General features: G+C 39.8%; 1 protein-coding gene across 2 annotated transcripts; it reads left to right on the top strand.

Moving 5' to 3' along the window:
• Window positions 1-44: 44 nt before the first annotated feature.
• LOC118632202 (JNK1/MAPK8 associated membrane protein) lies at window positions 45-17,305 on the top strand. 2 transcript variants are annotated; one of them, XM_036265080.1, is made up of 7 exons: window positions 45-112; window positions 2,072-2,163; window positions 2,728-2,882; window positions 9,267-9,473; window positions 10,958-11,139; window positions 14,456-14,532; window positions 16,300-17,305. In XM_036265080.1, the coding sequence occupies exons 1-7, from the start codon at window positions 109-111 to the stop codon at window positions 16,516-16,518; spliced, it is 936 nt and encodes a 311-aa protein (XP_036120973.1). In that variant the 5' UTR covers window positions 45-108; the 3' UTR covers window positions 16,519-17,305. The 2 variants fall into 2 exon arrangements, with proteins under 2 accessions (XP_036120973.1, XP_036120982.1); XM_036265089.1 differs by having other exon boundaries at window positions 2,090-2,163.
• The last annotated feature ends 5,554 nt before the right edge of the window (window positions 17,306-22,859 follow it).

Below are 22,859 nucleotides of genomic sequence, written 5' to 3' on the forward strand. Positions count from 1 at the left end.
GGGTTACCAGGAGGCGGATCTGCCGAGGCGTCTGTGGCCCGGATGTCCGGGCGCAGCGGGCCGGTTCGGCTGACCTGGAGCTTCTCCAGGGAAACTTACAAGTAGCCAATGGGTGAGTGGTCGCTGGGGTCCCGGCAAGCGTTTGGAATAGTCTCTGCTTCTTCCCCAGGCTGCAGGTTCCGGGCTCGGCTCCGGTGGGCGGTCTCCGGGTGGCGTCTCATCCTCGCTCCTTGCTACCCCACTCGTGCTGGGACTGGGCCCCAGACTCTTCCCGGGACCAGGGGTGGGGGCTCGGCTCCCGACAGGCCGCAGAGGCCGGGCCAGGAGCCAGGCCAGGCCTTTGCTGTTCCGTTCCAGACGTCACTTCAGTCTCTGTGTCAGTCCCTTTGTTTGACACTCACCAGGGTGTCTTCAAATTTGGAGCGCGGGCGTTGTGAGTGCAGAAAAACAGCCAAGGGAGCAGAAGCGAATTGCCGCATAACTAGTGTCTCCTGCTTCAGAGTCACGCAGCTTATAGGGCCCTCGTTCACTGTAGGGGGGAAGGGAACGGACACTGGGAGCCAGGGTTTTGTGTGGCTGGTGATAAATAGTTGTTGGTTTTCAGGACTTGGGGTTTGAGAAACTTTACGTAGATTCAAATGTATTTATTAAGCATCAACAAGATGCTATTCCTGTGGAGAAAAGACTTCCAATTCTTTAACTTCGGCCTTCTCAAAAAATCTGAAACAGTGTATTTCCCTCTATTAGTTTAGAACGTTGTGATTATGGTTGGTTTAAAAATAAGTGCCAGATAAAGAAGTCCGTGGATTTCAAAAAATTCAAAAATTTGATAAAAGTGAAAATATTACACTTGAGGCATGTTAGTTGGTGCTATTTCTGTTTTTCTTCTCAGCAGCAAAAGGAGAAAGAAATCAAAGTCTACTCGAATTTGAAAGGAGAAAGGGCATTGTGGACCAGGCAGTCTCTAGATTGTGAACTCATGAAGAATTTGATAAATAATTGTTCATAATCATTATAAAACACATAATTTTCAAGTTAATTTACATTTGACCATAATTGTTTTGGAATTATTCCATACTAGGCTGAAGGTTCCTTGAAGGCAGGAACTCTGTCATTTTCCTCTGGGGATCTTAAGTTGTCCCTAATGAATGGAATCTGACACTTACTGCATGCTTATTGAGTGAATGAATCTAGGAATGAAGGGAAATATGTCACTGATGGGAAAATCCTCCTTCAATAACCTCTACCTGTTGATGAGGTCAAAGAAAACCTGCAGGCCCTGAGGTTTTTGTTTTGTTTTGTTTTTTGTAAAGAAGAGCTGCTTTTAATTTTCTCCAAGGCTTGAGATCAGGGTATTGATTCTAAGGCAGTGGTTCCCAAATATTGGTCAGAGGCCCAGTGACAGCCTTGTTGAATTTTCACCTGTGCTCAACAAAAATGACAAAAATTAGGACAACGTAAATAAGCTTTTTAAAAGGTGAATTTATTTACTCTAAAGGCCAGCCCTTTATCCTGCAATTATGTCCTTTCTGATTTTCTGGTATTAAAATGTGTTCTATTATGAAGGAAGGTGGTAATAGATTGTGTGTGTGTGTGTGTGTGTGTGTGTGTGCGCGCGCGCGCGCGCGCGCACGCTTGTGTACATGCACTTAATGTCCTGACTGAGCAAAATAAAAAGTAGTGATCCTCTACTAATCCTCTTATTGAAAAACAATGTAAGTTCAGATGTCTAGACCATCTAATCAAGGGGAGTGGCTGGCTGGGGCCATTGGAGACAGGCCAGGTTAGGCTTTGATTTCTAGGGATATATCCTGGTCTGCAGGTAGAGGACTGAGGTTGTTAATCATAAGAAACAGTATTAACAACAGGGTTCCAGTATAACTTTCTGCAGTGTCACGGTGTAAAGGAGAAATTTAACTTTTAAAATAAATGCATCGAGACTTTTGTCACAATACATATGATTTTACTTGAAGCTGTGTTGAGACATTTTTGCCAAGTGCTTCAACTATTATTGCATTATTTTTTTATAATCACAAAAGATATTACTGTACTGGCATTTGTTTTTAAAAAGCTGTCGATATTCAACCAGCATGCCTTGGACTTTACTGTGGGAAGACCCTGTTATTTAAAAATGGCTCAACTGAACTATATGGAGAATGTGGGGTAAGTCTTAATGTTTACATGTTATTTGTAAAATCTTTTTGCTTCTGAAATATTTTCACATATAGAATATCTTTTTTCTTCAGTCTATCATTCATTTGTAAAAGAATATGTAAGCATTAATAAAATCTTTGTGTCGTATTGATTTTCTATAATACATCTTTCTTGACAGTCACAGTTATTGTGTTTTTTAAAAATTCTATAATTTTATAGTAATTTTAATTACTTTTTATTAATGATCTAGTACAGTGACTTAGACATCCTAGTAAATTAATAATACAATTCCAGAACACTTGTTTGCAGTTATTTTTATCCAATGTTAATAACTCAGTTTTTTATTTAATATCAGACAAGTATTTTAGTAACTTAGTAAAAGGACTCCTGTGAGAGCATTATACAGATATAGGCAAATACAGTGTAGATTTCTTTTTATCTTATGTTTTTTTATTTCTAAAAGATGCATATGTAAAAAGATGTTTAAACAGAAATAGGATATAGAAAGATTTGGGGGGTGTTAATGTTCTAAAGTAATATCTGTACATAAAGTATTGTTTTTCTATATTGTAGGTGTGCCCAAGAGGACAGAGAACAAATGCACAGAAGTATTGTCAGCCTTGCACAGAGTCTCCAGAATTGTATGATTGGCTCTATCTTGGATTCATGGCTATGCTTCCTCTTGTTTTACATTGGTTCTTCATTGAATGGTATTCGGGAAAAAAGAGGTTAGTTAGCACTTTCTATGAATGTGTCTGGATGGACTGATGTTGGAATAATGATCAGTTAGAAGACCTTGTCAACTAATTATACTAATGTTGTTTTAAAAGTGGTAAACCTATTTTTGCTTTATATTCTGATTACTTTTGATTGTGACAAGAAAACTTAATGATAGGGCATGCCTCACTAATTATTAAGGGAAGTATCCTTTGTCTGTTTTATTTTATTTTATTTTTTTACCCTCACCCGAGGATATTTTTTCATTAATTTTTAGATACAGTGGGAGGGAGGGAGGGAGGGAGAGAGAAAAATCGATGTGAGAGACACACATTGATTGGTTGCCTCTCTCACGACCCCACCTGGAGCTGGGGATCAAACCTGCAACTGAAGTACATGCCCTTGACTGGGAATCAAACCCACGACTCTGATCTGTGGGCCAGTGCTCTAACTGCTGAACCGGCCAGGGCTGTCTGTTTTACTTTATTTTATTTTTTAAAATATGGTTTTATTGATTTTTTAGAGAATGAGGAAGGGAGAGAGAGAGATAGAAACATCAATGTGAGAGAGAAACATTGACCAGCTGCCTCCTGCACGCCCCCTACTAGGGATCAAGCCCCAAGCCCAGCCATGTGCCCTGACTAGGAATTGAACCAGGACCTCTCAGTCCATGGGACGATGCTCAATCCTCTGAGCCACACCAGCAAGGCTGACTGTTTTATTTTAAATGAGCTTGAGGAATTTTTTTTAAAGAATTAAAAAAAATTTAAGTTATAATTTTTTTTTACAAAGAATTGCTTGTGTACAAACTTTATTGTTCTAGAACAAATACTTTGTGATTTAATTTACCACCAGTAATCTAGTGTAATGTAGTTCAAATGATATAGCTGCAAGTTAGTTGTAAAAACTCATACTAACACATTAACTCCATAAACATTTATTAAGCACTGCATTTTATGTTCAGAAGATCAGAGGAGGAGATACACAAATAACCGACATGATTTATAGCCATAATTTTGTAGAGAAGACAAATGTAGGTACAACTAAATGTAATATAAATCAGTCTTAAAAGTGTATAAACTAAAAGGGTAGAAAAGCACTGTAAACAAAATGCTCTGGAATCATAAAAAAGGAAGAGCGAAATTGTGCCTGGTAGGATCTGAAAGACTTGGGAAGAAAAGACCATTTTCGGCAGAGGAAGCAGCTTGAGCAGTGGCGTGGAGGTAGGAACCGTGTGCTGTGCGGGTGGGGATGGCAGCAGTCCCCGGAGGTCAGATGTGGGGCACATATGAAAGAAAGGTGATAAAAAGGAGAGTGGGAAAGTAAACTGAGGCCAGAATGTGAAGGTTCTTGATGAGGATGTGAACTTGATTCTACTGGGAATGAGGAACCAAATTCCCCCTTAGTATATTTTAGCCATACCAGCTCTTAGTTCCTCTGACTTCTCGGGATCTTTCCTGCTTTCTCCCTTTCCAAACTCTTTTCTTTGTCCCTCTGACTGTCCCTGAAGTACTTGTCCCTCTGACTGTAACTTTTACCTAGCTGTCTTTTTTTTCCCTTCAGATTTCAGTTTAAATTACATCTACTCAGCCCTGGCCGGTTTCTCAGTGGTTAGCATTGGCCCTTGGACCAAAGGGTCACAGGTTTGATTCCCAGTCAAGGTCACATACTTGGGTTGTAGGTTCGATCCCTGGCCCTGGTGGGTGTCTTGCAGGAGGTAGCCAATCCATGTGTCTCTCACATCGATTTTTCTTTCTCCCTCCCTTCCACTCCATCTAAAAATCAATGGCAAAATATCCTCAGGTGAGGATTAACAACGACGACAAAATTACACCTGTTCCGAGAAGCCTTCCCCGACCCAGTCTAAATAGGTCTGTCCCCTTATTTTTCTTTCTTAATAGCACTCTTCATTTTGTTGTTTTTGTTTTGTATTTAGTACTCAACACAATTTATAGTTATGTTTGTTTCCTCAATTAGCGTTCCACCCACCCCTGACGGTAAGCTCCAAGAGGGTGGTGGCCATCTCGGTTGTTCTCCATGGACTGTCCAGAGACCAGCACAGCAGCTGGCCCCTGAGAGATGCTCACTTAGTATTTGCTGACTGAATGATTAATTGGTGAAGGTTTTGGTTTAGAGAAGTAACATCCTTGGATGTGTATTTTAGGGAGATAACTTCCGTTGAGGGTAGATTAGAGGAGAGAGATGTTAAGAGAGATGTTAGAAGCTGTCTTCCAAGAAACAGTGATGGCCAGGCTCAAGTGGTGGGAGTGAAATTGGAAAGGTTGGTCAGATGAAAATAGAGCCAGCACTTTTCTGGATCCTACTTAATAAATCCATGGTGATTATTTACGTTGGAAAAGCATTTGTTATTTTTCAGAAGAATCTATAAATGTGTGTGTGTGTATGTATATGTATATAGATTTTTTTTTATCTTCACCTGAGGACTTTGCATCTATCTTCAGATAGAGCGGGAGAAAGAGGGGGGAAGAGAGAGAGAGAAACATTGACGTGGGAGAGACACATCGAATGGTTGCCACCCACATGACCCCAACTGGGGCTGCAACCAAGGTACGTGCCCTTAGTGGGAACCCAACCCAGGACTGTTTGGTCCACAGGCCAACACTCTAACCGCTGAGCAAAACCTGCCAAGGCTATTTTTAAAATTTGTTTTCCTTTATTAATTTTAGAGAGAGAGGAAGGGAGAGGGAGAGAGAGATAAAAACATTGATGAGAGAGAACATCGATTGGCCGCCTCCTGCATGCCCCCCCCCCCCCACTGGGGATCAGGCCCACAACCTGGGCACGTGTCCTGACCAGGAATCGGATTGGTGACCTCTTGGTGCAGGGTTGATGCTCAACCACTGAGCCACACTGGCTGGACTATAAATACATTTTTTTTTAAAGCAGCTCTCATCCTTTAAGAAATTTTTGTTATAGAATAATGAGAGATGACAGTGAGAAAGATGTGATACGCTTAAAGCTAAAATAGAATAAATGTTCAGTTAATTGTTGGAGCTTCTCAGCTCAAAGTGAAGAAGAGGTGGGGGTAATGGATATACCTCCCAAATACATTAGAACTAAAACATCAAGTATGTTTTGAGGCAGAATCTTGGAGCAGAGGATAGAGCTTTGTTTTGAGGGTAGAACAGAGGAGTGATCAGTGCTTAGGCAGGAAAGGAGGTGGATTTAAAAAGGAGTTGGCATAACTTTGCTTTGCCTAGTAAGTTGGTAGCAAGGAACACAAGGGCCATCTCTTTCATTTTCCTGAGATGTTGCACTTTTAATGAAGGAAGCAGGGACCTAGCTGTCTGAGGCTAACCACTGTTTCTTAACCATTTTTTTTTATCATCACCTCTTTAAAAAACCTGAGATACCTTTCATTCCTTATTCCACCTACCCCCATGAAATTTATATTTATCTGTTTATGTAGTGTATATACATATGTACTTTATTATAAAAATTTAAAGAGTGTCTTACCCACGAAGCCCAGTTCGTGTCCCCGGGGAGTGATGTCACCGTTTGAGAATGAATGGCTAGCTGATCACTAAAACGCTTCTTTCTGGCACCCTGCTTCTTCCAAAGTTTAGTGTTAATTTTGTTTTTCTTTAAGGCCAGAGCGGAGATAGGCAGAAACTGCACATTTTTTATTTAATAAAATTAAATAAATAAAATAAAATTTTATTTTATTTATTTTAGGAAGCTGTGCTTATGTCATTTATATTTATATAATTTATAACTTTTCTTTAAAAAATTTTTTTAAATTAAATTTATTGGGGTGACACTGGTTAATAGGATCATATAGGTTTCAGGTGTGGATTTCTATGTTACATGCTCTGTATTGCACTGTGTGCCTACCACCTAAAGTCAGATTATCTTCCATCAGCATATATTAGTTCCCTTCCATCCCCCCACCCCTTGTAACTTTTCAAATGTACTCATTCAGCAATCTTTAGGGGTATATGTTACAGGTTGCAGGGTTCAGAGATACTAAAATGTGGATGCTCGCAGTCCAGCGGATGAGATGACAATATGTTATTATACATGAGGTCCTATGACAGAAGCATGTGCAGAGATTTAAGGTTGCGTGAAGAAGAAAAAAGTTAATTTTGCCTTCTCAAATAGGACGGTGTCATAGAAGAACTAACTTTAAGCTGGACTTTGAAAAGTGATAGTTTGTGAGAAACAAGGACTAAATGAAGCCAGGACATAAAGAGACTGGGGCCAGGGGTCTTGGGGAATGTTCCTAAGCCTTGGGGATGACCCAGAGCTGATGTTGAAGGGTGCACGGTTTGCCACATGGGGAAATTTTTTTGGGGGGGACTGAAGCATGCCCCGGTGTGTGAGGGGTGAGGAAACAGAGTAGGTTAGCAGGGCCAGGAGGTGTTGAAGATAATGTTGGTGAGGAGTGTTTTTCCTGAGAGGCGGATGGGACTCAGTGATATAGTTTAATAAGGGGAGTTTGAGAATCAGATTTTATTTTGTAAAGTTCACATAGTTGACTACAGATGGATTGAAAGGGAGCATGATAAGAAGAGACCAGTAAGAAGGTTAAAACAATGGCAAGAAATGATGAGGTTAAAATAATGTATCCAGTGTTTTCATCTGTGTAAAATGGTGCTGGAGTTCAGCTTCCAACATTATGGGCTAATCACGAGCTCCAAGGGACCTTCCTGCATGAAATTACTGGTCTATGGAAGACATACTATTTAAGACATTGCTGGTCTCCTTGGAGTTAGGGGAGAGCTCCAAGAACAAACCCAACCCAAGATGGAGCCAGAGTGACAGCAGGCAGTAGGGATGGGAGGGTTGCCTGAGGCTGACTGCTGACAGCAACAGTGCTGTTCGGATTCTGAACCTTCTACAGCCATTGCTAAGTCTAGACTCCCAAGGGGCTGACGCCCAAGGCAGTCCTCTGCATGGCTGCTGGCCAGAGCAGTAAGTCCTCTTTGCTAGAAAGCTTCCCCTTCCCCAGACTCTTGTTCGTTAAGATCTACTAATGACCTCATAATCTGTGATTCGTAAATAAAATAAGCACTGTGACTGAAAGTTGGTAGTCATAACAAATAAGATATGCTCCCAGAGCTACAGGTAATGGACTTTTAGCTACAGAATTAATGTTTAAAGAAATAAAGGGTGTAGTCACCAGGATCTCCAGTCAGTAAGAGATTATTAGGAATGAACAAACAGATTTGGTTTTTAAAAAGCACTTCTAGAAATGAAAATTTATACTTGCCCCCCAAAATGGTAGGTCAGTTAGCAGATTAAACAGTTGAAGATAGAATTGGTGAATTAGAAAAAATACATGCACAGAAATAACAGAATGCAGCATTGAGAGAAACGGAGATGGAAAATATGAAATATGTTGACATGTGGAACATAGAATGAGAAGCTATAGTGTATATCTCTACTACTTTATAGGAATCCACTCAGGTTCAATTAAACATTAGATTTAAGACACTATCACAGGTCACTCCGACTGCCAGTGTACTCAGAAGGAACACAGCTTGCGGCAGGGCAGCATAAGACATTCCTTGTCAGCAATAGCTTTTAAGCAGTTGCTGTCAGCGGCGAGGAAGTGAGACCCACATTGAGTGGGTGTGGGAGTCATCCAGGCGTAAGGTCTTATGCTGCAAAGGAGCTGGAGTGGTTTTGAAGCATAGGTACAATTGGAATAAAAACTTTAGAAAAAGTGATAGGCCTGGCTGGTGTGGCTCAGTTGTTTGGGCGTTGTCCTGTGCACTGAAAGGTCGTGGGTTTGATTCCAGGTCAGAGGTTGGGATTGTGGGCCCAATCCCTGCTAGGGAGCATCATACAGGAGGCAGCCAATTGATGTTTTGCTCTCACATCAGTGTCTCTCCATCTCTCTTCCTCTCTCTCTAAAAATCAATACAAATATTTTTAAAAGAAAAAGTGATAAAAGACAATTTAATATCATGGTTACGTCTAGGGTAGAGACAGGAGAGTGGAATGGGGAGGAACAGAGGTAGATATAAGTTGTTATAGTCTGAGTTATTGGGTTAGATGATGAGCTTACAGTATTTATTATATTTTATAACTAATATATATTACATATAATTTTGTGTACTTTTTATAGTTAAGATAAATTTAAAATGCATAAATAAGAAATTTTCAGTAGCAATTGGCGAGACACTAAAGATAAAGGTAGATCTTATTTCTGCTCTTCTGCACATTTAGATGATGCTGGTGTTATCCTTTTTAGTAAACAAGGTAAAATTCTTCTCAAGTAGTTTTCATATATGTTGGGCTTTTCTTACCTATTTAGAAGATATTTAGTTTCAGGAGTTAACATTTCTTTTTAGGAATCATATCCAGGTTTTATGAAAAGCCATTGAGCACTCAACATTTCCGGTGATTTGCTTCTTCTGTTTTACCAGTTCCAGTGCACTATTCCAGCACATCACCGCGCTGTTTGAGTGCAGTATGGCAGCTATCGTCACCTTACTTGTGAGTGATCCAGTCGGTGTTCTTTACATCCGTTCGTGTCGAGTACTGATGCTTTCTGATTGGTACACAATGCTCTACAACCCAAGTCCCGATTACGTTACCACAGTGCACTGTACTCATGAAGCTGTCTACCCCCTGTAAGTATTTGTTTAGACGTTGTTTTGAAAAATGAAAAGGATAGATTTCATTCATTTCAACAGGTTGAGCATGGTAAAATGGCATCAAGGCCCTGGAGGAAATGTACAGAGATGATTTTCTCTTGAAGGGTATATTGTTTGATAGGAGAAAACAGAAATACATCTTAGTATAATGGAAGTGAAAGTATTTTTGTATTGGTATTGAAGTATGTATAAACACTTATAAAATAAGCCAGATATGTTAAAAAGGGATTTATATGGAAAACCTTTTTGATATGCAACAGAGAAGCAGTATCTGAGATACAGGAATGAATATAGGCTTAGGAGCTAAAAACAGGCTTGGGTTTGAGTCCCGCGTCTGCCAGTTGTTGTATTAACCTGAGCATGTTGAGTCTCCTGTAAACCAGTTTTCCCACTGGTAAAATGGGAATGGCGATCCCTCATGCAGTGATTGTGAGGATTAAATATATCCATACAGATCAGATACAGAGCAGTGTCTCACGTATGGGAAGCACTTAATAGTAGCTGAAATTATTATTAGAATGTTTGGGTTAATGTTCTTTCTTTTTTTTGTTTTTCCAAAAAATGTAATTTCTATCAGAATGTTTTGTTTTAAAAATATCAAATTCATAACATTCTGTATAATATCCCAGACTGCTTTATTTTCAGAATTTCTGTAAATTGTTAGTGTTTCTTTGATATTTTTCCTGGTAAAGGTATAGTAGAAGGCATTTATGTTTTCATAGTTATAGCAAGTTTTCATTACATAATATATTCAATGAAATAGTCCTTTTGGAGAAAGTTCTTAATAGTACTGTGTCAGAATACACATGCACATATGTAAAAAGATAATTTTCAAAAAATAAGATCCAGATATAAAGATACGAAAATGTTTTCCACCTGCCCAGCTTTAAGCTCTGCAAATTTATTCCATGTATATATTCTCTGTGTCTGTTTCTCTCTCTTTCTCTACATATGTATATGGCTAAAATTTATAAATGAAGGGCTGCTACAGTCCTCTGTTGATTTCATAGAGCTGTATCCTCAGCTTCAGTTAATGAAGTAATGACTACCTAGTATTCCAGCATGAATTAGCCAATTTTCTGTTGTTGAATATGTATTTTCTTCCTGAGTTTTCTGTATTATGTGATCCAATAAAAACCTTGTTCGTAAAGTATTTTTTTTTATCCCTGATTATTTCCCTTTGATAAATTTCTGCAAGTAAAATTGCTGGATCAAAGAAAAAAATCATTTTTAGGATTGTGGATACACATTTCCAAACTGCCCCCCGGGAAGAGACCAGCATGCACTTTTCAGTAATGTATGAGAGTTCTTTCAGCTGACCTTCCACCGACGTGAATATTCCATGCGTAGACTCGATGTGCTTTTTAAACCTTTTATAGGATCTTTGAGTTAAAAATGATCAATGATAAAATATTTTAAAACATATTTTTTGAGAATATGCTTCCTTATTTATTTTACAGCTACACCATTGTATTTATCTATTATGCGTTCTGCTTGGTATTAATGATGCTGCTCCGACCTCTTCTGGTTAAGAAGATTGCCTGTGGACTAGGGAAGTCGGATCGATTTAAAAGTATTTATGCTGCACTTTACTTCTTCCCGATTTTAACCGTGCTACAGGCAGTTGGCGGAGGCCTTTTATGTAAGTTTGATGGTAAATAGTTAATATATTTATTATTATATGTGATGAACAATATCTTCACTGAGTATGATTTTGGAGCTTTTTCTTTAAAATAGATTTTTTTTAATTCTTGAAAATAAACCATAGTATGTATTTTTGCTAAAACCTATAATAAGCCTTATTTTTTAAAATCAGGGATTTTTGGAATGGAATAGAAATTCTCAAGAAATCAGTGTCAGCTAATCTGTTTAGAGGATACTTTGTATTTGAAGCTTATAACCTGTTTAGGAAGATTCTTAAAATCTAAGTGTAAATTAGAAAACAAAAACTGGTTTTTGCATATAATATAAGGAAACCACTCTTGGTAACACTATTTATCATTGTTAGGTCTTAGATTTCTAAGTTTCTTTATGGAAACCTTTTAGATACAGTAAAAGAATCTTTAGTATATTCTTTATTTTAATATAGTCATTCATTCATTTATTCAGCAACCATTTAGACTAAATTGTTATGCCAAAGAAGAATAAGAAAAAGTTGGTGTTAAAGGGCTCACGTACCACTAGGAAAGCTGTGTGTAGCTGAGAGGACGTAGTGTGAGGATGTGGAGCGAACCAGGGTGCAGAGGGAGGCCTGCTGGCCGAAAGGAACTAGGCCACACGGGCATCCTTATGCGCATCACCGTGGCTTGGTAATTAATTTGGTTCAAGATTAGGGTGGTGCTTTGAGGATAAGGCCAAGAGAAACTGGAGACTAGTCAAGGGTCTGTGTTTCCTCATATTCTGCTTTACAGATGTATCGTTTCAGTTGGCCTGCATGGTATTTGAAAATCTAAAGTCTCATCTAGCTCCTGTGTTCCCTATTTTCTTAGATTTGGCACACTTCGGCTATTCACCTGCCTGGCTGGTCCCAGGCATTTGAAGTTGCTATTCTTACTCTAGGCTAGGAAAGAGAGACCTAAAACCATAAAAAGATTTTAGGCAGAAGAGAGACATGACTAGGTTTGCATTTCAGAAAGATAATTTGGTGGCAGTGTGGAAGCTGGATGGACAGGGAAAGAATCAGGGGGATCTGTTAAGAGTATTGAATTAAGCCAAGTCTGACTGACCTAAAGCAGAAAGACACTAGCAATGAAAAGCCATTTGAAGACAGAGTTAACTACACTCGGCAACTAATTCAATATAGGGGTTGAGGGAATGGGAGGAGAATACGAGAAAACAGCTTTCTGACCTAGTAACTGGTAAATAGATGAATATTAGAAGAAGCAAATAGATTGGTGAGAAGTGAGTTCAGTTTTGGCAAGAAGTGAATTCAGTTTTAGCTCTTTAGGAATATGGAAAAGTACAGATTACTTACACTAGTCTGGTGCTTGGGAGAGCTGTCTGGGCTGAAAGATTTAAGGATCATCAGCTTCCAGATTTCTGTGTCCTGGACTTCAGGGGGTGCTGTTGTGTAGAACCTCTGGTTAGGAGGTGGAGGGAAGGAGAAAGCTGTGAAAAGCAGGGAGGTTTGGAAGGTTAACCCAAGGAGGCTGCCAGACACCATTGCTTCCCTCATGATAGCTGCCTACCTTGAAAAATGCCTCTTCCCACACTGAATATCTTGAGACAGTTTTGTTAACAAGCCGCTACTCAAAACACACACATAGGAAGGATCAAGGAGTTATTCGTTCACACTAAGCATAAACCTCTGCAGTCTGCTGAAGTTAGTCACAGAGGGTACCATACCAATCCATAATTTTATGATGTTAAAAAAGAGAAAATAGATAAGTTTTGGTTTGAGTCCGTTCAGGCAGCTGTGCCAGAATACCGTTGTAACCTGGGCGGCTTACAAACAACAGAAAGCTTTTCTCAGTTCTGGAGAATGGGAAGACTGAGAGCAAGACGCCAGCAGGGTCGCTGTCCGGTGAGCGCTCACTGTCTTCGGTGCTGCGAGGAGAGAGCTCTCTGGGGTCTCTCTTACCTAAGGGCCCAATTCCATTCACCAGGGCTCTGCCTCATTTCCTCTTCGCCTACCTCCCAAAGGCCCCACCTCCAAATAGCATCATGTTGGGGGTAGACTGCAGCAGCAGAATTTTGGGGACACAAACAGTTCAGTCCATAACAAAGGAATGTAAAAATCTGAGTAAATTAGAGAAGCAAGAGGCTTCTGGTAGTTTAAGATACCAGGGTGTAGGGAGAGAGACCCTGGGAGTTAGTAGGAAGTGTCAGTGACAGGCTTTACCTGTGTGGAAGTATTATTGCAGCTGGTTTGTAAGGGCGGTCTGCATCTTAATCACCAGGGGAGCTAAAATGCAGGTTTCCAGGCCCCACCACCAACCTAGTGGCTCAAAATCTCAAATTGTTTTAGGTCCTAGAGTAAGAACACACTAAATCCTGCCATGAGCCCAGAACCCACCCCCACAGGTGTGCAGTTTGGGCCTTGTTAGAAACTCCCCGTCCTCCTCAGGCTTGTTAACTTTCTAGGTCTTAAATCTGTGTCATTACTAACATTTTTTAGCTAATTATAAATGAACTGTTTTTTCTGAATGGCTGGTTGAGGACCTAATCACTGTCTACGAAACAAAAGGCTCTAAATCTCAAGCGAGCCATTCAGCTTAGTAAGCTGGAACCAGACCTTCATGTGTAAGTCAGACCCCCTGGCTTCTGCATCTGAGGTGACATTGAAATTGTTCCGAGTGGGGTTCACTGCAATGTAGGATGATTGGTTTCATAAGCTGATGTTCATTGGTTTAAAATAATTCAGTGAAAAATAATTTAAGGTATTTTTTTTCTCAATTTTCCCATTTGTTTTAATGTGCTAGATATTTAAAACATTACAGAGAAAAGATGGTATTTTGTAGGAAAAACAGTTTGCTTACAGTATTGTTACCTTTCTGTGTCTGAAGTACACAGAAGTCTCCCCTGATCTGTGGTTTCGCTTTCCATGGTTTCATTTCCCTGTAGTAAAAAATATTAACTGGAAAGTCCCAGAAATAAACAATACGTTATAAATTGCACGCTGTTCTGAGTAGTGTGATGCAGTCCTGCACCGTCCAGCTCCCTCCCGACCCTGCTGTGACTCATCCGTTCACCGCTCTCCGCACTGTGCACGCTCCCACGCCTGCCAGGCTGGTGACTGAGACCCTGTGTGGCTTCGGAGCCAAAAATGTTTCCTGTCAGCCCTTCACAGGGAAAGTTTGCTGACCCTGCCTTAAGGCCTAAGGCTTAAGTCTCTCTCACCTGACTGGTTGAAAAAACTTTTAGTTATGGGGAGAATTATATATACTGTTTGAATTTTTTAATGGTATATTCAGAAAATTTGCTTAATTTTCAATATAATGCCGATGTTTGTTTTTCAGATTATGCCTTCCCGTACATTATATTAGTGCTGTCTTTGGTTACTCTGGCCGTGTACATGTCAGCCTCTGAGATAGAGGTAGGGAAAATGTTTTCTTTGCTAGAGAAATTTTTAATGTATTTGACAATTAATACATATACTATGACATAGTCCAACTGATTGTTTTAGTAATTCTTGGCTATCTGATGTCACTGAGTAGCTTCTAGCTCATTGGTTTTGTTTGTGAAAGGTTGCATACTGGACTGTGTTTGCTTGGGAAATTAGTCAGCCTCAACTATCAAGCACATGTGAGAAAAAAAAAATCATTTAACATAATTTACCCATAGAAAATACTTAATTATGAAATGTTAAAACTTATTAACACCATTTTGAGGGAAACATAAAAATGCTGTATTATATATAGAACTCATTTTACACTTTAGTTTATAATGGCAGCACTGTCATTGGTAACTATGTTGTACATTTTCCACCCTTCTATATTTTGTTCATAATTTTGTTTTCTTGATTATAGATGTTTACTTTTGTCCTCTACTCTCTGTACTATTTTGGTGATTTGGAAATAATAATAATTCTGATACTGTTTCTGTTTTGGGATATCTATTTTGTGCCTCTAGCTCCAGTATTTCAGTGGAAGGTCACTATTAGGACTATTTTGAGGCTAAACTCTAAAGGAATAAAGTGTCAGGTGCCTTAGTACTATTCCACCCTGTGCTTGCTAACCTAGTGCCCACTACACTTGATACGTTATGTGCTTTCTCATAATTCTTAACACAGAAAAGCTCAACCCAAAGAAAGTTGTTGATTATTCTGGAATGCTTGCTGTTGATGCTTCTCCTTCTGTTACATTAGTGAGCAAGTGAGGGAATGACTTTTAGGGAGAATAATGTAGTAGGAGCCAGATGGAATCTTTTGATGGTGATTATTCAAATGTTTCCATTTGTAGACTATCCCCATTTCTCCTTTGTAATATTTAATCAGTATCACAATATGTATAATTAAAGAAGGTAAGCAAATTAGTTTGGGCACTTTTTTCCACTCTAGGGAAATATCTGAAGGTGGGATGATTGAATAATTGAATAAAAGGACGTTTGTGAAGTCCTGTTTATTATCCACAACTACTGTGGATAATAGTTATGTTAGCTTGAAACCTATTTGTTTTTCGGTCACTGGAAATCTCTCCTGTATAAAATGTACACGTACTAAAGTTAGCACACTATGCATAAATCAGAAGTATAGACCTGAATCAGGAAAAGACAGTCTAGCTTTGTGTGAGTTGTTGAGCCGTTTAGTAAGAGAAACTTAGTAATGTAATATTTCAAACTACATTTCAGTATGTTTGTTAGCATATGTAGCTACTACTCTTAGAATGGCTTGGTCCTTCTAGTTCTGCCTGCTGTAGAGCTCTATTCAAGGTGAAAAGGTGATCAGAGTAGTCACATGTCGCTTCTGCTCCCTTCTGATGGCAGCAGACCCCAGGAATGCCAGAGGGTAAGGAATTTGGTGTATGCCCTCCTGTTTCTCACCTGTAGACTCAGCTGCAGGGGATGGGGAGGAGGGCACGTTCTAGTTCACTCTTTCAGAAGAAGCCATGGTGTTTCCAGCGTTGACTGGTGGTGTGAACGAGAAGTCGGGCAGCCAGTGCCCATGTGACTGCAGGAAGCTCTCTCCTCGGTGACAGGCAGTGGCTGGTCAGGCGCTTGCTTAGGTCCCTTTTAGCACAAACTGTGATTCTGAAGTTATGATGTTTAAATAATACATTTAAATTAAAACATAATAAATGATCTGATCCAGCTGATTCAGTCCAACAATCTGTTTCTCTTTTCTTTCTTTAATCAAATTATATAGAACTGCTATGATCTTCTGGTCAGGAAGAAAAGACTCATTGTTCTCTTCAGCCACTGGTTACTTCATGCTTACGGAATAATCTCCATTTCCAGAGTGGATAAACTCGAGCAAGATTTACCCCTTTTGGCGTTGGTGCCCACACCAGCCCTGTTTTACTTGTTCACAGCAAAATTTACTGAACCTTCACGGATACTCTCAGAAGGAGCCAATGGACACTGAATATAACATGCCAAAAACAAACGAAAAAACCTAAGAAGTATTCTTAATAAAAAGTAAAGAAATTAAAAAAATGTATAAGATTGTCAGTATATCTTAATGTTTTTGGTTGTTTGGTTTTTGATTTAAGACTTTATGGTTAGACTTGGAAAATACAAATACTATAATATTTTGTTACATAGTATAATACACTAGATGCCAGAAACCTGTTGGGAAGCACTTATCTCTTGCAACAATTTATTCTTTAGAGCAAAATCATGTTTCTGTGTACCTGGCCATATGTTATTTCCGTTTTTATTAAGAAAAACTTGAACAAGTATCATCTGAAGTCCTCAGCTTTGGCACAATTGTGCATGCCTGTTGTGTTTCAACTTGTTTTTCTAGTATAATGAATTATAAAGACACACGTACCTGTGGGGTCTCATAACAAACATGGAAAGAAGGTATGTTGTTTTTTGTTATCTGTTTATTTTCACCAATACAGTATTTTGATCCCTTACAAAAATAGAGCATAATTTATATAACAGGTTTTCTCTTTACAGGTAGTTTGGTTGAACATATCCTCAGATTATTCCTGCTCCTGTAAAGAAAAACAATAATGAAAAGCTTAATGACAAAAAGTCTCAAATGTTCTGACATTTGTGTTTGCCACACTAATTATGGAAATTAAAAATATTAGGTAGTGAGGTTAATGTCTGTTTCCCAAGTGAGTAAGTACATGTGCTCACATATTCCCTTCCTCTTACATCTCATTTTTTAAAAATTGATTTTAGAGGAAGGGAGAGAGAGAGAGAGAAATATCAGTTGCCTCCTCTACATGCCCTGACTTGGGATCGAACCCGTAACCTAGGTATGTGCCCCAACCTGGGATTGAACCTGTAACCTTTTGATGTACGGGACACTGCTCCAACGAACTGAGCCACCTGGCCAGGGCCCATATCTCATTTTTTAAGGATATATACACATTTCACATTTTTTGATCCTGAGACACATTTTTTCCCACATTGTGACATCTCTGAATTAGGCTGCATGTTACAATTGGTGGCTTCTTAGATTTAAAGAATACAGAATATAAACAGCATAGGAACAGTTTTCCTGTGGTGGTTGTTGATAGGTGTGCTGCTTGTTGATTATGCTCTGAACACTTTGATAAACTTATGGTTGCAACCATGGGAGCAAAATAAGATTCTTGACCCTTCACCTGATAATCTGACCACGTTTGTTCTTTCGCATTGTTTAGAGGTAATTTCCGATTCTGCTATTGGGGGGGGTTACACAGGTTTGTTAAATCTCAAACTTGGAGACTCATTGGCAGTTGCATATTGTGAAAGTGTATGCACTCACTTTTTCTGTAGTGTTCACAGAAGTTGTATCCTTGAAATTATTTTAATTTTTTTTTGTTCATGTTTTCCACAGTACATGGAACAACTGGGAAATTGTCTTTTTTGATACGTCTGGGTTTTTTCTTTTCTGTAGGAAGAAAAATAAAATTGTAAAAATTCTATATGTGTATAAGACAGTTTTGGGTGGTTATTAGTGTCCATTAAAAGTCTAAGTTGCCCAAAGAATCCCTCAACTGGAGAACTGGACAGTTGGAAAGGGGGAGGCCTGGGGGGCACGTCTCCGATTACCAGGACTGTTTTTGTCCCACATTTGGAGCCATTTTAAGTTTTCTAGCAGAAAAATGTATGTGCAAAAGGAGAAATCGTGCAAGTAATTATGAATACAGGTCCTCAAATGCAAAGAAGTTATGCATTTTTAATTTGTGTTCTGAAGAACAAGACTAGAACAATTCCCAGCAACTATAGTTGCTAATGTTATTAAATAACTTGTTAAAATGTGGTTATTACAAATATACAAAACTACCACTGTCCTACCTCAACTTTGTCTTGACTTAGGTCCTTGCAGTGTATGCTATAACTCATCGCTATAGTAATTATTGTGCTAACCAGTGCCGGGTAGGTCATATAAAAAGTCAAAATATTGTCTTGAATTATTTGGGTCAATTGATCAATTTAACAGTTACATTATTACATATTTGTTTAACACCATCAGTTAGCAAGACTTGACTGCACACTGGAGTCAGCTAGAGAGATTTCTAAAAACATGCCCGGGTCCTACCTCTTGAGATTCATGGTGAATTGGTCTAGGGTGTAGGCTGAACAGAAAGATTTTAAAAACCTCCAAGTGTTTCTAATTTTGAGAATTATTGTCTAAACTCTTCCTAGTTCAGGTCTTAATTTTTCCAAGAGACTTTTCACAATTTCTGGGCAAATTATTTTTAAATTGTTATTTCTTACTGAAATTTTGCTTCTGCTTGATTATAATTGTGTTCTTTTCCATTATAAAATTATAAAAATACAGATAACTGTATCAAGTCTTTTTCATCACAATAAAAAGATAACTAACACAGTTATATGAATTTCTGATCTTTTAAAATACCTTTTGGGCTAAAAAAGTCTCTGTAGACCAGACATCCAGTTAAGATATTTGGTTAGCACACAAATTGTTTATCTGCAACCTAAGTTATAGTATAAGGTGTATAGTATAATTCAAGGACTTTTGGAATTTTAAAACAAAATTATTTTTATTATTATTTTTTAAAATCTCTACTCAGTTACTATTTGGTTTAGGTATACACTAAGAATTATCCTATTTACCTTTTGTTTACAAGAAAGAATATTGAGGCAAAAAGTAACAGTCTTAGTTTCCAGGATGAAGCCTGGCACCACGTCTGACAAGCCGATCCCCTATACTCTTGCCACTTGGAGCCCAGCAGACCTCCACTCGGCCATGCTGTTGCAGTTTGAGCCAGGCCATGTGGGCTGCTCCTTTGGGAAGACATCCTTGTATATTCCCAACACCCAAGAAGACTGAGATGTCCCTCTTTATTCTCCCCCACAACCACATTAGAAGGAGTCCACTGGCTTCTAATCATCCCTTGTGTCATTCTCACAGTATGTGCACTTTGAGGTTCAGAGACTGGGTGTCATTCAACTTGCAGGACAGCATTTGCTCTAGTGCCAGACTCAGAGGTGCTCAATATGCTGAGAAAGCTGGCGCAGTGTTTCTATAGGGAGGGGTAGGACCGCGGGGCTGCAGTGACAGTGTGTGTCCAGAAGAGGGCGGGGGAAGAGCTGTTGAGCTGGAAGAGATCAAGGGCTTCTCTAGAAGTCCGTCTGTGAGAGAAGCCTTTCAACAGGAACCTTCAAAAGGTAGATGACAGGTGGCTCAGATGACAGGTGGCTTGGTCCAGTAACTCAAGGGGCTAAAGGAATCCGATGCTTGCCTAATAAAGGTCAAATGCTTTATTACGGCTGTTATCATTTATATTTTACAACCAGAGAAACTGAAGAGCAGAGGTTAAATAACACGTAAGAAGTAACGCTGAGATTGGAGCCCACGTGGTACCAGTGTCCAGGAATGGAAATAAATAGAGTTAAGGGGCAGAAATCTTCCTTCAGATCTCAGCTCCATTTCCAGTTCTTCGGAGACCTCTTCTGATTCCTTAACCAGGTCAAGTCTCCCTCTCAGGTTCTTAAATTCGTATGCCCCACCTTCAGTACACTTATGACGCTGAAGTGTTTTGTACTTTTATATCCTACCTGATTCTCCCTCTGTAGCAGGGTGGACAGACTACACCCGCGGGGCAGTTCTGCTACCACGGCAGAGGTGAAGGGTTGCTGTGGGGACCTTTTATGGCTGGCAAAGCCAAAAATATTGTGTGGCCCTTTAAAGTTTGCCCACCTCTGTACCTGACTGATTTCCATTTGGTGGGACTAGATTTGTTTTCATTCACTATTGTAACCCTGCAGCCTAATAAAACACTTGGCACAGAATAGGCATTCAGTAAATACTCGTTGAATACTCTGGAGTTCACGGTGAAACACGGATGGACCCTAAAAGCCGGACCAACCAGAGCAAGGCCAATATGCTCTCTGATGGGTCACACCGAATGCTCTGCTTCAGGGGAGCCTGCCACCAGCGTCCCCAGGCCGACAGCCCCCAGCGGCGCACTGCGACGCGTCCCTTCCTCACAGTGAGCCTTCCCACTGCCTCTGAACCTGCCCAGTGCAAGTGCGGCGACCGCCCGCCTTGCTGTCCCAGCTCGGGCCTGCTTGCTCAGGGCGGCCTTCCTTAATTCCCGCGCTGCAGGTCTCCGTTTCCCATGGGTTATCACGAAGAGGGCCCTCAAAATATGTGAAAAGGGGAGACTGATATCAGTTATTCAGTGGGCTCAGCTTTCCAACGTAGTCTACTTAAATCTGCTCCAACACAGATTCTGCCAGGCTCAGACAAACGTGGACGGTGAGCTCACGTGAAAACAGTGCAGTTGACAGGTGATTTGAAATCCCACTTGCTGTGTGGCTGGCGACCACCTGGCCTTGCGGAAAAGACAGGCGAAGCCAGGCCACCAGGGGTGACGCCCTGCACCCAAGCAGTACGCCAGGCTCCGCAGGAACGCCGAAGCAGCCTTTTGGCTGACAAGAAGGGGCTTAATCACAAAATTTTTCATTGGCTGTGAAAACATAATTTCTTCTGTCAGCAGTACTCTCAGAACATTGGTTCCTATCAAATACTGAAATATGTTTTAATTCTATCACTTTTTCTCATTCTACTTTTATTATATTTCATTTTACTTTCTTTTTTGTTCTTCTTCTTTATATGAATTTTTATTTATTTTTTTGTTACAGATATTTTACCTTTTTACCCCATTGGCACCCCCCACCCCACCCCCCCTCCCCCCTGTCCCCGGCTTAGTTGTCCATGTCCATTGGTCATGCATACATGCATATAAGTTCTGTGGTTTATCTCTTCCCACCCCCCCACCCCCCATCCCCTCTTCTGAGGGATGTCAGTCTGTGCCCTACTTCCATGTGTCTGGGTCTACTGTATTCCTCAGACTGTTATGTTCATTATATTCCGTATATAAGTGAGATCATGTGGTATTTGTCTTTTTCTGCTTGGCTTCTTTCACTTAGGATAATACTTTCCAGGTCCCTCCATGTCGTCTCAAAGGATAAGAGATCTTTCTTTCTTACCGCTGCATAGTACTCCATTGTGTATATGTACCACAGCTTTTTGATCCATTCGTCTACTGGTGGACACTTGGGCTGTTTCCAGATCTTAGCTATTGTAAATAGTGTTGCTATGAACATGGGGGTACATATATTCTTCCTGATTGGTGTTTCAGGCTTCTTAGGGTATATTCCCAGCAGTGGGATCACTGGGTCGAATGGAAGTTCAATTTTTAATTTTTTGAGGTAGCACCATATTGTTTTCCATAGCGGCTGCACCAGTCTGCATTCCCACCAGCAGTGTATTAGAGTCCCCTTTTCTCCACACCCTCGCCAACACTTGTTGTTTGATGATTTGTTGATGGCGGCCATTCTGACAGGTGTGAGGTGATACCTCATTGTTGTTTTAATTTGCATCTCTCTGATGATTAGTGATGTTGAGCATTTCTTCATATGTCTCTTGGCCATTTGTATGTCCTGTTTGGAGAGGTGTCTATTCAGCTCCTCTGCCCATTTTTTAATTGGGTTCTTTGTCTTCCTTTTGTGGAGTTGTATGAGCACTCTGTATATACTGGAAATTAACCCCTTATCTGATACATCGTTGGCAATGATGTTCTCCCATACAGTGGGTTGCCTTTCCATTTTGATGATTGTTTCTTTTGCTGTGCAGAAGCTTTTTAGTTTGATGTAGTCCCATGTGTTCATTTTCTCCTTTATTTCTGTTGCCTTAGGTGATGTATCAGTGAAAATTCTGCTCCGTATGATGTCCAAAATTTTGTTGCCTACATTTTCTTCTAGAATTTTTATGGATTCACGGGTCACATTTAAGTCTTTTATCCATTTCGAATTTATTTTTGTGTATGGTGTAAGTTGATGGTCTAGTTTCATTTTTTTGCATGTAGCTGTCCAATTTTCCCAACACCATTTATTAAAGAGGCTGTCTTTGCTCCACTGTATGCTCTTGCCACCTTTGTCAAATATTAATTGAGCGTATTGCCTTGGGTCCATTTCTGGGTTTTCAGTTCTGTTCCACTGGTCTATATGCCTGTTCTTGTGCCAGTACCAGGCTGTTTTGGTTACAGTCGCTTTGTAGTATAACCTGATATCTGGTATTGTGATCCCTCCAACTTTGTTCTTCTTTTTCAAGATTGCTGTGGCTATTCGGGGTCTTTTTTGGTTCCATATGAACTTTTGAAGTATTTGTTCTAGTTCTATGAAATATGTAGTTGGTATTTTGATGGGGATTGCGTTGAATCTATAGATTGCTTTGGGTAGTATGGACATTTTAATTATGTTAATTCTTCCAATCCATGAACAGGGTATGTG

This window comes from Molossus molossus, unplaced genomic scaffold, assembly GCF_014108415.1.
Source record: "Molossus molossus isolate mMolMol1 unplaced genomic scaffold, mMolMol1.p scaffold_m16_p_1, whole genome shotgun sequence".
Lineage (NCBI taxonomy): Eukaryota > Metazoa > Chordata > Mammalia > Chiroptera > Molossidae > Molossus > Molossus molossus.

Bases quoted from the DNA above. Each gene is read 5' to 3' on its own strand.
- LOC118632202 (XM_036265080.1), top strand. The intron at 2,164-2,727 runs GTAAGTCTTAAT...TCTATATTGTAG, and splicing joins AACTATATGGAGAATGTGGG to GTGTGCCCAAGAGGACAGAG. The intron at 11,140-14,455 runs GTAAGTTTGATG...TTTGTTTTTCAG, and splicing joins AGTTGGCGGAGGCCTTTTAT to ATTATGCCTTCCCGTACATT.